General features: G+C 40.9%; 1 protein-coding gene across 3 annotated transcripts; it reads right to left on the minus strand.

The window, feature by feature from the left end:
• Positions 1–3,617: 3,617 nt before the first annotated feature.
• Positions 3,618–9,910, minus strand: LOC131240945 (uncharacterized). 3 transcript variants are annotated; one of them, XM_058239503.1, is made up of 4 exons: positions 9,167–9,910; positions 4,513–4,630; positions 4,171–4,398; positions 3,618–4,071 (listed from the first exon to the last, which is right to left on the minus strand). In XM_058239503.1, exons 1-3 carry the CDS (start codon positions 9,796–9,798, stop codon positions 4,195–4,197), a joined length of 954 nt encoding a protein of 317 aa, XP_058095486.1. In that variant the 5' UTR covers positions 9,799–9,910; the 3' UTR covers positions 3,618–4,071; positions 4,171–4,194. The 3 variants fall into 3 exon arrangements, with proteins under 3 accessions (XP_058095486.1, XP_058095487.1, XP_058095485.1); XM_058239504.1 differs by having other exon boundaries at positions 3,618–4,080; XM_058239502.1 differs by having other exon boundaries at positions 3,618–4,398; positions 9,167–9,909.
• Positions 9,911–14,619: the final 4,709 nt, after the last annotated feature.

The raw sequence follows: 14,619 nt of genomic DNA on the forward strand, positions 1-14,619 counted from the left end.
TCGTTGGACCATGTTGGGGTTATAGAAATCTCCTATAACCCTTGGTTAGTCAAAAGCTATCTTTTGGTCCTCTCGATGTAAAGATCCATCCATATGTTATAAGGTCAAGAGAGAATTCCTGAGCTATCGATTCTCATCCCACGACCTTATCTTTAGTGTCAAAAAAGCACCAATAACTCTTTCCCAGTACCCAACCACACTCTGAATTCCTTGCCTGTAACGGCCTCTCAAATACCCAAACACGATAATCTCTTTCTATTGTAATCTATTTCCTGGAAATTCTCTCTCTCTCTCTCTCTCTCTCTCTCTCTCTCCACCTTTTAAGATCCCACAGAGCCAAACTACTGCTACATACTGCCCCTGGGATTGTCTGGCCTTTGTAACAGTGCATCATGTCTTGCATTTAAGCGCACACAGTTTCTTCTTCTTTTTAATATCAAAGAATATTAATCTTTGTGGCCTCACTAGTGGTAGGTTGCGTTTGGATGAGGGGATTTGTGTTTAATAAGGTAGACGGGATTTGTTTCATGGCCACACTGCAATCACCACGTGTGCTTGTATCTGTCGAGAAGGTCGATGCAGATCTCATGTGATCGTGACAAGTGTCAGTTGCACATGCACAGCACTTGAATAAAATTATTCAATGCAAGAAAGGTAGGTGCCATTTTCGTGACAATATCATTTTTCTTTTTTGACTTGGAATAATGTTGCTTAATGCTTTAGAAGCCTACAATATGAAAGGCCTAAGAGACATTGAGCTTTGCCCTTTGGTGGGTAAGCTACCCCATCTTCTTTACAGTTGCTTTGATGGCCCACGCCCTCCCAAAAAGGAGGCAATACACAATGGGTCCCACTGTTTCATTCAAACATGGGGAATCCATTGGTATACCTATAGTTTTGAAACTCAGCCGAGTCAACTTGACTCAGCAAGATTTCAAGCCAAGCCTTTAGGAAACTCAGTTCTAGCAATGACTTGGCCCTGACTTGGAGGGACTCGTTGAGCCAGTCCCCAACCAGAGAGTGAACTCACAACCTCTTACATGTAATTTTTTCTTTTAGAATTTCCTAAAAATCTTTAAATTATATTCTTCAAGTCAGGTTGGGTTCAGTCTCCAAGTTGACCCAACCCAGATGAACATTGAATTGCGTCAAGTTTTCAGGTTTTTAAACTATATGGGTATATTCCAATTGGAGGTAACACAACAACCAGCCCATCGCTTCAAATATGGGTCCCATTGCTCCTGCCAACAGGATGGGTGTTCATCAGGAATGTATAATGGGCCCCACCTAAATGCAAACCTGATCTCATGCAGGTGGGTGTCAGTGAGTATAGCAGTCCACAGCCAGGCAACCACTACTGGGTCCAGCCTGCCATGGACCAGACTGTTGGGCCTGAAATGTCCAGGTTTACAGCTGACTACATTGTGTTTTTGAGATGCTGCTTGAGCCTGTTTGCATCAGCCATTGGCTGGAGTACAGGCACATTTTTAAGGCCGACAGGTCACGTCCGGTGCTGCATTTTAGGCCCTGAAACATAAACAAATTGGTTGGAAAACTAGACTCAGAAAGTCCACTGGGTTGAGTAGACTCCAAGACCCACTCAAAACTCAAAAGCAGAAACCCAATAATAAATAATTACTCTTTAAATACAAAAATGTATTTTAAAATGAACACATGAATAAAGATAGGGAATCCAGTAAAATCTCGACTCAGAGACAATTCACAAAAGCAAAACAGCAGCAACTGCAAGTCCCAAGGTCGATTCAGTGGAGTTCTTAAACGGGTGGGATTGCTATCTAGGTGTATAGTGGTTAGGTTCCAAAGTAAGAGAATGTGTACGAAGGCCTGCAGATATCACTCAAACACCAACATCTGCACCATATACATATCTAGTGCAATTGGAACTTTGATCTGGTGAGACCCTATTCACCCAGCTCAACGACCTTTAGGGCGTGTTTGATTTTCCAATTCCCACGGAAATGCCCCGTGAATGGTAATAAATATTTCCCTCCTTAATTGCCGCACTCTTCCCCATAATTGATTTGACGGCTTACTTTTCGGTGTAAAAATGGCAAATATTGTGAAACATTTGTGGGTCCCACCATGATGCATATCATATATCTACACCGTTCATCCATTGTGTCAGAAGAATTTATGATATAAGCCAAAAAAATTGAGGCATATCCAAAGCTCAAGTGGACCACGCTGTAGAAAAATGTGAATTATATACTTACCGTTTAAAACTTCCTGGAGCCATTGTTTCTTTTGGTATGGGCCAGTTGAGTGTTGGATCTAACTCATTTTTCTTCTCATATATCAAAATGCTGTGATAAAATGTATGGACGGAACAGATATATCATATACATCAAGATGGGGTCCTAAAATGGCCACTACTACTTTTGAACCGGTTTCCAAGAAATGAAATTCCCATAAATATTCAAACAGGTGAAACGGTAATAATCACCCGTTTCCAGGTGAAACGATAAAAATCAAACAGTGCCTCAATTTTCACCGTGAAGAGATCAAACACCAGATCAAAACTGTTCATATGTGGGCCCGACTGTGTGTTCGCCCTGTCCAATAAATCAGCCAGGTGGGTGCAGACAACTTCCAACTAGTGCAGATTTAGAGCAAGGGGATATTATAAATCAAAAGTTCAAACTCTGGCAATTAGAAGAGGGAGTGCAAAAAAAAAAAAAAAAAAAACCTTCTTGAACTAGGCCTCTTAAGGTTGAAAAGAGATGCCAAGGAGATTTGGCCCTTCTGCCCCACCCCCACCACATGATGATACCAGCCGTTAGTCTGGAAAGTCTCACATATCTGAGCTACATGGCAAATTTTCACTGATCAGAAATAATCAACATTCAGCCTGAGGCAAGGAGCTGCTTTTATGGATCATTGTTTCTAACTAAACTTTGAAGGGCCATAAGATCTCTCTGATCAGTGACAACCTTGTGGTCTGTCTATGGTGGGACCTAGATGAATGATATGGATCATCATATGGCAGGGAAGAAGGGTGAGCCTCCTTAGTGTTTCTTGGTTGAAGAAATAGATTTTCTAGAAACAGCCCAAAGGGCGAAAATTCACTGCAGAAGAAATCAGAAAAGAAATCAGAAAGCCAAACCAACTTCTTTTGATGCAAACCAACAGAGAAGCGGAGGAAAAGGCATGGACTTAGAACAGCAGGACAGAAGAAAAGATCAAAAAGTACTGTTCCATAGCTGAAGAAGCAGATGAAACTAAACCATGAATGTATCGACTCGCCAAATCTGTCACATTATATTCAGCAGATCTTTTGCACAGCGTTTGGATTGATGAGTGAATTGAATCATGAACATTCAGTTTAGTCAAAGACGAAATGAAGACGAAATGACAAAGGATAGTGATATTTCTGAGAATTCGTAATGAAGTAGCCCTCAGATTACAGTTACACTTCTTTCCAAGCCAATTTGAGTGTACCACGTCCGCAATTTGGGGTCAAGACCCTCGATGTGAATGCCACGGAAGGTAATTAAAAAGAACATTTAAATCATGTCATGAAAAACAGTTGTATTAATGTAAAGTAAGAGTTGCACTGATACTTTTAACTGATATGTGCTTGATAATAATGCTCGATAGGGCAGAAAATAGATAAAGAGTTTCTTAGAAGAAACTAATGGAAGTCACAGCGAGACTATAGCCTAAGGTTAAGCACACTGTCGCCACTTTCTGATTATGATAATCCCAAAACTCTTCAAAATCTATATAGGCACAGCCCATTTCTACATTTAACCAAGATTCTAGTAATAAATATAAGGATTTCCTAGAACAGAAGGAAATTTCCATTACCAGCATGAGAGAAGAATCACAGATTGAAGGCAAGGCAATGTATCATCATCACTTCCTCTTGAGCCTTGAAACCCATCTCTCTCAAGTATATTTTGGGAAGCCCTCCCTTCTACTGTCATGACAAGGGACCCCATAAGCTGGAATCTCCTGTTGCATCCTTGCAACAGTAGTACAGTTGGCATGATGAGTGCTCCTACAATGGGAAAGCCAACAGCACTATCTATCATATCACCCTTTTGCTCCCTATCAGTGCTGCCATAAAATCGTTTAGTTTCACCAAACAAAAGCACATCTGCCTAAAGGGTGCAGTATATGAGAATGGATGCATTTGGAAGAGCATACCCGAAAACTGTCAAGACTGCACAGCTATTTGCCGAGTTTAACTGCCGCCTTCAGCAATTTGCTGACGGAAACCTTTATGTCATCAGATACTATCAACTGCTGGGGCAACGACTCCAAGCCATATACGGCAAGTACCCTCAATGCATCTTTTAAATCCAGGTTCCACCTTTTCTTTACTCTCTGGTTTGCAAATTTGCACAAGCTTTTCAATTTGCAAGGTTGGCAAACCTGAATGCATGAGAAATGAAAGAATAATCAAAAGATGGAAAGGGGAAAGTAAATAGAGACTTCATTAATTTATTTTATCTATGAAAGAAATTAGACACTTGAAGATTTACTTACAATATCTTCCCGAATGCAGAAAAAAGAACGTAAACTTTTAGCCGCAAAAACAGTTCTTCTTTCGGTGGATGGGCAACCAAAAAGAGTGACCTCTTTCAAGTCACTGCCTGACAACTGCCTGCAAAAGAAAGAACTTAATGGCTGCAGTAACAGAAGCAAGAATTATTAGAAAGCTGGATTAGGTGAACTTGAAAACAAAACAAATGCTCAGACTGCTACAGAGCACAAAAAACTTCAAAACTGCAACCATTTTACATCTTCACAATGTAAATGATTGTATGAATCTATTGGTCTACTGATTCTGATCAAGAATAAAAAACACAAGGCATGGCCAAAATTAAAATGGAATTGGTTGGCTGTCCAATTTGAGATGGAGATCCAATTTGTCAGGAGCAAGAGTGACGACAAGTATGTCCATGCAAAACCATGTTGAAAGCACGGCACTTCTTTTTCTCTAGCCATATGATCAATGACCTTCAAACTCACCAATCAGACCAAAGCCCAAGTGAGTCACTGGATAAAAACAGTTAATGACACTCAAGAGTCACTAACCAGACCAAAGCCTCAATGTCACCAAACTGAAGTAGCAAAGTTACATAAGAACTGAAAGCTTGTACTGTTATCATAAATAGTTGGAAGGCAAATGGTAACCCTATGTGTTCTGAAGATAACAATCTTGTATCCAGTGGTAATAACCTGTTCTACAACAATTACCTTGAGGATTCTAGCCTATAGTATCTCCAGGCACTTACGTGGATGGTTCAAGTGGCCAGACAAATAATGGATGTTTAGGTTGCTACCAGACAGACCAAGATCTCATCATAGCTAGAACGTTCCCAAAATATATCAAGAGTGAAGAGCAAGAGAAACACCCTAGCCCATAGTGAATTTACAAGTATTAAGGGTTATTTGGAAGTACAGCAACAAAGGCGGAAGCGTGATGCTTTTTCACCAAAATAATATTTTGTGGTTTTGGTACCTGCTGGCAATGAACACAATATACATTTTGAAGGCAGAGAAGCGAAGCAATAATCCACCCAAAGATATTTTGTTTCCAATGCTGCTCCAAATGCACAGTTACTTCAAAACAGTATCACCACACCAACACATTAATGTTTTGGCACCCAAACACTTCCTAAGCACCCCCTCCAGTATGAGTTTGAAGTTTGACCAGGTGACAAGTTTGATTGTGGGTGCTTCCAAATGCATGGTTACTAGAAAACAATATCACAATGCCCACGCTTTCAGTCAAAATTCATATTGTGGCTGTGCCGCCGTGGGTACTACCAAACACTTCCTCAGCAATCAGTCTAGTATGAGTTTGAACAGGTGGCAAGTTATATTGGAGAATTGAATGCCATCAGGAGTTCAGTACACTTCGTCCCAGTGAGATATAAGATACTGGACAATCCTGTGGACCGTTCATGTGAAATCATTGAGGTTTGCATTAAATAGCTACAATGTGACCTCATAAGCAACTTTCGGGCACCTTACTGTCGAATATGCAAGGCTCCCCCATCCTACAGATAGTAGGATCCAAAACAAATATTCATCTCAGTCAAGGTATTCTGTATCAGTAATAGTGGCCGTAACGGTCACCACCGTTACCGATACAAGTATCGGTCATAACGGCGGATATGAGGGTGTAATGACCGGTCATAACGGCGGATATGAGGGTGTAATGACCATTACGACCCTCATAATGGTTGGAAAAAAAAAATTGCTCGAAAATTTCTGAAAAAATATCTAGAAAATATAGAATAATGTAAATATTCCAAATTTGTATTCATTTTTTTAAAACATGTTTATGGTAGCATAACAGTACACTCTTTGGTGAGAGTATTGTAGTTGGCTATTTGGTGAATTTATGAATGTGGTTATGTGTCTCTAACGTTTACACACCACAATTAAGCATTAGAATTAGAAATCGGAAAAAATAAATAAATAAATAAATAAAATAAAAAAATTGCATGGACTACCCTTTTTTTTTCTTTTTGAAAAAATGGCCATCGGAGCTTCTATTCGCCCAAATCGCTTCAATCTACTATTTTAATTCTAACATTTATAGCACGAGTGGTCAAAATCTGCTCTAGAATGATGTAGGAAAGTTTTTGGAATAGTGAAAAAATAAGAAAAAAATAATGTATTTACATTGAGAAAAAGTGGTCATTTTTTGACCGTTATGGTAGTTATGCCCCATAACGGCCATTACAGCCCCTGTAATGGCCGATATGGTCCAAAAAAATAAAATAAAAAATCATTCCATCACCACCCCACCCCCCCAACCCAATCGCATAACGGTCACGGCCGTTACCTATACGTATCGGCCTTTACAGCCAAATCGTAACAGATATGGAACACCTTGATCTCGGTACCAACTACCACGGATTCAACTCAAGTAGAGTTTCAATTACTTTATCGTCTATGCGCACATCATGAGAAATATGATATTTGGCATACTCATGCTGCTATTGAATATGTGTGCACTGGGAGACCAAGCAACCTTGACAACAAGAAAGTAATGCAATTATCATAACTTTCATTTGAAACTGACTGTATCTAGTTCACTTGAAACCTTGAAGAACATGCAATGTGAGAGATTTCTTACTTGATCCTTCAAACCATTACAAAATATCAAAGACCCATTGGCAAAATTAGAGACGTGACACCTCCACACTAGATTGCCAATCAAGAATCCTTTAATAAACCCAAGATCTGTCCCCCTATGGAGAAAATGAATGCGGATAATAGATCCTCCTATCTTAAGCCTCTCTGACCCCTGAAGTAGCTAGTTGATTATCCATTCACAAGGGCTGAAAGAAGCTGTCCATACACTCCCTCATCCAACCAACCCACCTTGCCCAAACCCCATTCTCCAAAGAGAGTAAAAGAGAAACTACCAATCAACAAGATCATCTGCTTTCTCCATGTCAATCTTACATAAAATGCCAGCATTTCCAGATTTTTAATTTTCCAGGATTCGATGTATTCATTTACCACCATCAATCCATCCAATATTTGGCAATCTTTAATAAAAGCCCCTTGAAATTGAGATCAAGAAATCCGATGACCTCCCTTCAATTTGTACAGTTTTGGTAGTAATTTATGGTACAATCAACTAGCTCTGGTTATTTAACCATCTATAACTCCATATCAATGCAGTTCTAGGCATAGAAACAGATCTCATTCTCAGCAGTTTCCTGGTTCAGAAATTTCTCGGGAAAAATTCAATTTTTAGGTTTTTCTTGGGACATCATCAGGAAAATGTCACTGTAAGTAAGAAATTTAAAATATCTATTATAAATTAACAACTCACTCTAAATTTTTTAATATATATGCATATAATGAGAAAAAAGAGTTTAACTCAATAACATGAGATTTTTGCATTAAGATTGTGACCATTTTGTGATAAAATCACAGAAACATAAAAACTGCTGAGATTTTGAATCACCAGATCAGAAACTGTTGTGATAATATTATTTAGGGTGTGTTTGGTTGCAACCAAATTTCATAAAATATAATGATAATTTCCATCAAATTAGACTGATTAATAATGAAATTTCATGATATTTGGTGCGAATAAATGCAGCCTCGGTTAATTTTTTGCGGAAACATCTGGAGATCTTCAAAATCTCAGCAATATTTGCAAGTGGTTCTAGGTGCCCTCATTTCTTATGGCTTTCCTACTTATCTCTCTCTTGCAATGTTCGTCTACTTCATCCTAAGTATGCATCCATCAAGAGTACCAATAAACTACCACCAATTATTGGTTAGCTTAACAACCCGGCTCACATGCCAACATGTTATGGGTGTAGGATATCCATAAAAAAGTGGACTCCACCATGAAGATCACCTCACGTGAAAATCAGGCCTGTCCATTCTTTAGGCAGGTGACACAAGTACATTGAACCAGCCCATTCACAGGGTATAATTTAAACTGTCCCTTGTTTCGATACAGGATTGCCTGCCTGATTATTGAGCCTGTCTGATTCTTGTGCCGGGTGATCTTCATAGTGGAGCCGACCTTCTCCGACTGGCTGTCGGGGATCCTTATTCATCAGTGGTTTCTTATGCAACTCAGTATTGGAGTTAACAATCAAATCATGTGTGATCTTCATGGTGGGGACCAACTTTTTCCGACTGGCTATAGGTATTACTTATTCATCAGCGGTTACATAACAAGGGATTGGAGTAAACAATCGAATCATGTGTGATCTTCATGGTGGTGCTGACCTTTTTCCGACTTCCTGTGGGTGATCCTTTATTCATCAGTGGTTTCTTATGTAATTCGGAATTGGAGTTAACAATCGAATCATGTATGCAAGCAAGCAAGCCCTAATTGCTGCTTCCACACATTTTCATTTCAGATACATTCCGATTTCAAGGGTGCTGGGAATGCTTGTCAGCTCAAATCGACGTCAGCAAAATCTTCAGCCCATAGTTGAAACAATATGGAGATTGGGGAAAAGGAAAAAAAGGCGGAAAACAGAAGCCTGCGTGAATGCTAATAATCTATCTATCATTGTAACATAAATACACCAAATCACAAAAAAGGAAAAATTCAAGTTGAAGAATCGATGGAAGAAACTAATCAATTTGAAAAAGAAAAAGAAAAAAAAATCGATGGAAGAAACTAAGCAAAAAAGCCAGTTACCTTGCTGACTCCTGATGGTCCTGACCAAACCTCTCTGCCGCAAACTTCAAGTAGTCACATGAATAACTGTTGGAGAGGCAACTGAGATCCAGCCGTCCGTCCTTCACGAAATTCCCATTGATCAAGTATCCTTCCTCGTTCAAACGGCCCACGAACGAAACCATCTCCGGCGAGAGTTCTTTCGGGCACGAAACGCCGCCTTCCAATTTCTCACCTGAACTTGGAGGCTCCGCAAACAGAGAATAGAGGCGGTTGAGGGTCGCTCCGACAGTCCCGACTCCGTCTTTCTTCTGCGTTTCCGTAGCATTCGGTCTCAGATTCTTTAATTCTCTTTCCAAATCCCGCAGCTTTTTCGCCCTCTCATCATCGTCGGAAGTTTCGCCTTCTTCGACCTTTTCTAGCAACCCGACGGCTTCTCTGAAGAAGAGATCGAGAGGCTTCTTCTTCTTCGTGTTTGGAGGAGTTTCAGTGTCTTGGATGGCTGGGATTCTTTCGTATGTGGGGATCTCTTGAAGGATTGCTGATGAAAAGTAATGAGGAGAAGAACGGCTAGGATTGGAAATTGAGAAGATACGTGCAGGGTTTTTTCTTGAGAACGAACGATGGAGATGAAGGGTTCGGAACAAAAGCATCTTTAGTTAAAGAGGGAGAACACTGGACGTGAATACTTCCTTGTAAGGAGACGAAGGTTGCAGTACTCGAGATTGTAGACAGCGGGGTTTGAAGAGAACTTAGATACTCTGGCAGAGTATGATGGATGATACGCAGACGCTTAGAAATTTCATTCAAGTGATTCAAATAAAATTGTCCAGCTCATGGGTCTGGGACTTGCCACTTGCTAGACAGGGGCACGGCTCATCGACTTTTAAATCTGGCCCACATGGCGCTGGATCTGGACCACCCAAATAAGTAGGCAGTTTTATTAAGCGGGAACCCGAACATTGGCGTCAGTTGGAAGCTCATAACTATATGATCCATCATAACCCATTTCTGGACGGTTAGAAATGTCTAATAGCTCGAACTTCGAGAACTGGACCATCGATGGGGTGGTCCTTATGGATTGACATATTACGACTTACAGGCCGGAGACCATTTGCCAATGAAGATTGCTAAAAGTGGAAGTTTGACCAAAGATAAGAGAGTGGGATCAGCCCACAAGTCACCTGGCTCGACCTGCTGTTGATGCTGGATCGAGCCAAGGTAAATGTATAGTGGGTTCGGCTCTGGTTAAAAAAATAGGCCCATTTAGGATCAGGTTAGAAACTTGAACCCCATCCGACCTAACCCGCCCAGTCAAGTTATTAGTGGATTGAGCTAGATGATCAGACCCAAACCCTCAAAAAAGAACTGAAAGATTAGTAGAGGCACGTGTATGAACTCATATATGTATGATATTGATCCCATGTTCCATTCGTAGAACTACGTTGGGTCCTGCTGGCTTGAGTGTCAAAACTGGGGCTTGGAGACAAAACGTTCGTTTCAATTCCAGACTGTGGTTTTGTGGCACGTTCGGATGCCACCTGAAATCATTGGTTTGAGACTCACGGGATGAATTAAGCAACAGATGGGTTATACACCAAACCCACTATCATGTGGCCCGTTTGGTTTTGGCGTCTCATCTATCTGTTGGGTCGGGCAAAAATTTTGGCCCGTTTATTACAATGGGTTGGGTTTGGGCTCGGGCTCAATCTAAATGGACGCAACCTGACCCATTGGCTCCCTTATTCCTTACCTTGAACCACATAAATGTCACAAAATTCGGATGTGAGAAGACTTTGGGTACGCAACAGCAGATTTCTTGGGGAAAAAAAATTCAAAAAAAAAAAAAAGTGTTGGCCACGCATGTGAACTCACAGCCACTCACCAGGCTGAGAAACATGTGTTGGCCCAAAAATCAGGCTAGTCAATTATTTATTTTTATTTTTTTATTTTATTTATTTTTAACACACACACACATACACACCCCACACAGTCACGCTGGTGGAATTTCACCACCAATGGGTACTCGAACCCTTGACCGGGAGTTGAAACTCTTGAGAGTCTACCACCCCAGCAAGGCTAGTCAATTCATCAATGGGCTGCAATATAAGTTTGACATTGACAATTTTTCTAATCTTTCACTAACCATCCATTTTTAGTGACACGGCAGTATTATTTTTGGGCCATGGCATACTCCCAGTGGAGCCACCCGATGAGGAACCCCCTATGCCCTTCCATCATTAGGGCTGTCAGCCGGCCAAAAGCAGATTTTGGCCTGGAATTTGAATTAGTCAGGCCCAGCCTATTTAAAAATTGGACTTGCATGAAAGGGATGGCAATGAACTGGGTTCAGGTTAGGTGTAAGGGTATCCCATAGTCGCCAATTGGTACTATGCACATGATCTGTATCTGTACCATGTCAGGCCTGAAATGCGCATGCACACCTATGATATTGAGCAGCCAGTAATGGAGCGGAAACCCATTTACTATTAAAACAACCTAATAATTAACTTAAAAGGTTACATTTACATCAGTGAATGAAATATTATGAACCTTTCTTAAAGAAAAACATTAATATATATATATATATATATATATATATATATATATATCATGTTCATGATATTTTAAATTTAAAAAACTCGAAAACAATATCCATTAGAGAGGGGCTTCCCACTATCTTACTACTGCAACTAGTTCTATGAATTGGATGGCATAAACGCTACACACACTATGAAAGCCCATATGCAAAGTGTTGTAAAATATTGTATGAGAAACAAAATCACTTCTATAGTTGTGTGAATGAAAAATTGCTAATCATTATTATTAAATTGGTAATTCTGAATTAATTGGAGTATCAGTCATATTTATAATATCAAGAACATATGTAACCATGACACACATGAGAGAGAGAAAAATGATTCAATGCAAACGTTTCACCCAAAGAAGAACACTGAAATCATTTCACATGGGGCCAACATGATGCATGTGCGAAGCTGATTCCAACTACAGTTGGGCATCGAGTTGAGTTGGATTGAGTTAGGGTTGACTCGACTTAATCCGGTTTTGAAATAGGCCTGACCCGAACTCATTACCATGTCCAGCATGCCTGACTTGATCCGACTTCGGTCTAGCCTAGATTGATTCGGACTGAGTCCGATCCAATCAGAAGTACCCAGTCGGGTCGAGTTGGCACCAAGTCGGATTGAGGGAGGGAGGGAGGGAGTGAAGAGGAGAGAGATGAGGAGGAGGAGGGTGATAGTGGGTGGTTGCCTGGCTTGGAAGAGGAAGAGGAAGAGGAGGAGGGAGGGAGTGGAGAGGAGGAGGAGGAGGAGGAGAAGGAGGGTGGTGGGTGGTTGCCGGGCTTGGAAGAGGGGGAGGGAAAGAGAGAGGTTGGGATCGGTTTGAGGTAGGGTTAGAGAGTCGAGTCAAGTAGGGTTTCGAATCGAGTCTAATCTAACTAGATCGAGTTTCGAGTCAAGTTAGGTTTCGAATTGAGTCGAGTCTAACCGGATCGAGTTACTGGGTAACTCGAACTCAACTCGGTTTAAGTTCAGATCGGGCGAACTTACTTGGTTCAGATCGACTCACCCATTTGGTTTGGGTCAAGTCGGATCGGACCGAGTCGGATGAGTCGAGTTAGCCGGATCAGACAGAGTCGGATGAGTCGAGTTAGCCGGATCGGGTTGTCTCGTGCCCACGTCTAATTCCAACCATCAAAGGCACCTCAAAATTCAGTCTGATCCATGGCTTAGGCGGGCCACACGACAGACCCCATTTTCACGAAGAGTGGGTGTCCCCCGATTGTTTTCTTTCATGTGGCCCACCTAAGTTTTGAATGAGACTGAAATGTTCTGATGGACGAGTGGGATGGCGCATGTACATCACGCTGGGCCCACAAAAAAAAAAAAAAAAAAAACCTGCATGGTACCCCTATAGCTACACTCATACCTGATCCATGTCGGTGGGTATTGGGTACCTGTCGGGCCTACCCAACCCACATTGACATCACTGTCTATTGCAGAGACCATTGACAACTTAATGCCACAACCATATCACAGCTACCAGTCTTATTTTCTACATTCAGTTGGACCAAGTCCCATCTAATTGGTACGTTTCTCAGTCTCCTTTACAATTTGATTTGATTTGAACCAAACATATTGTCCCAAATCATTGCTGTGGTGCGCGGAATAAAATATAAAAATGCGGCGGCTAAGATGTAAAAGCTAACATTGCAAAATTATCAAAATTTACACTTTCAAATTATTGTTTAACCCGGACTTTGTGTTGAAATTTTAGACTTGTTGGACACCTGGGTGGGCCACAATCATAAGCTCAAATCCAGCCATTGGTATGCTTTCAACAACCTATCAGGAGAAAAATGCATTAAAACTCATTCTCAGTGGCACACATATTGCAACTTTCCCCATTTGTGTTGCATCACCTGATGCATCTATCCCAATTCTTACAATGCGTTCTGATATTTTGAACCTTGTTCTGATGTGGAGAAACTATGAGATAACTGCACGAAGTTTCAAGCAGAATGAATTGAATTGTGGAGATTTGAGTTTAATTAGAAGTGATGCAGATTAATGGTGTTTCAGTAGTCCACTAGGCCATAATATGTTTTAAAAATAACTTAACTCGCCCGAGTTGACTTGATCGCACCAGATTTTATCAAGATTCAGGAAAACTCAATCTGGTCATGGCTAGGTTAAAACTCAAGAATACCCCTAATCAACTCGAAAAACAATGCAAAACTTAACACTCAACTCTGACTCAGCTCAACTCGACAACATTTATATATCATTTTAGAGAAAGTGGTCCGAGTTTTTAAGTCAACTCAATTCAACTAGAGTTCGAGTCCAATCGAATTTTTGTGTTTTAAAACTATGGCTGCTATATTTTTCTCCGGTCTCATTTGAAAGTGACCTACTTGCAATTTGGAGGAATTACAATTTGGTTCCCAAACATACTTAAAAGACATTTGTGCAAACTCCGTTCTTGGGTCGATTTGTGAGATCATGGTCCAAATTGTGAAGATTTTAGGTGATTTTCCGTTTTGAGTCTCTTGATCTTTTGCTTTAGCTGTCTTTTGTTGAATAATTTTGTGGTTTATGGGAGGCCCTCTCGAGCGATCATCTACCGTTCAACGGGTTAAGGAAAATTTACCAAAATGCAATCTCGTGTTGGCCCAACAGCGGATGCAGACCCAGTAGCATCCGGGCCATTGTGCCAGTGCCAAGGCTCAAAAATCAGGCCAGTCCACCCATCACGTGGATATAAAGCAGGGCACCTGGATAGTGGGCTCACCAGATGGATGGTCGAGATCCTGCACACGTTTGCCATCTTAGCACGCGTATCAAGACAGGCTGTCTCACACGCTTGTGGGAAGTGCTCCAGCGTTCTGCGCGCATGGAAACCTTCCCGCACAAATAGTCTACCGGGCAGTTCATACTACTGATTCGGACGGT

The sequence above is a fragment of the Magnolia sinica genome, chromosome 3, assembly GCF_029962835.1.
Source record: "Magnolia sinica isolate HGM2019 chromosome 3, MsV1, whole genome shotgun sequence".
Taxonomy (NCBI): domain Eukaryota; kingdom Viridiplantae; phylum Streptophyta; class Magnoliopsida; order Magnoliales; family Magnoliaceae; genus Magnolia; species Magnolia sinica.

Coding starts and splice junctions, on each gene's coding strand:
- LOC131240945 (XM_058239503.1), bottom strand. CDS start 9,798: ATGCTTTTGTTCCGAACCCTTCATCTCCATCGTTCGTTCTCAAGAAAA. Junction 4,631..9,166: donor GACCATCAGGAGTCAGCAAG/GTAACTGGCTTT, acceptor TTTCTTTTGCAG/GCAGTTGTCAGGCAGTGACT. Junction 4,399..4,512: donor TCTGCATTCGGGAAGATATT/GTAAGTAAATCT, acceptor TCATGCATTCAG/GTTTGCCAACCTTGCAAATT.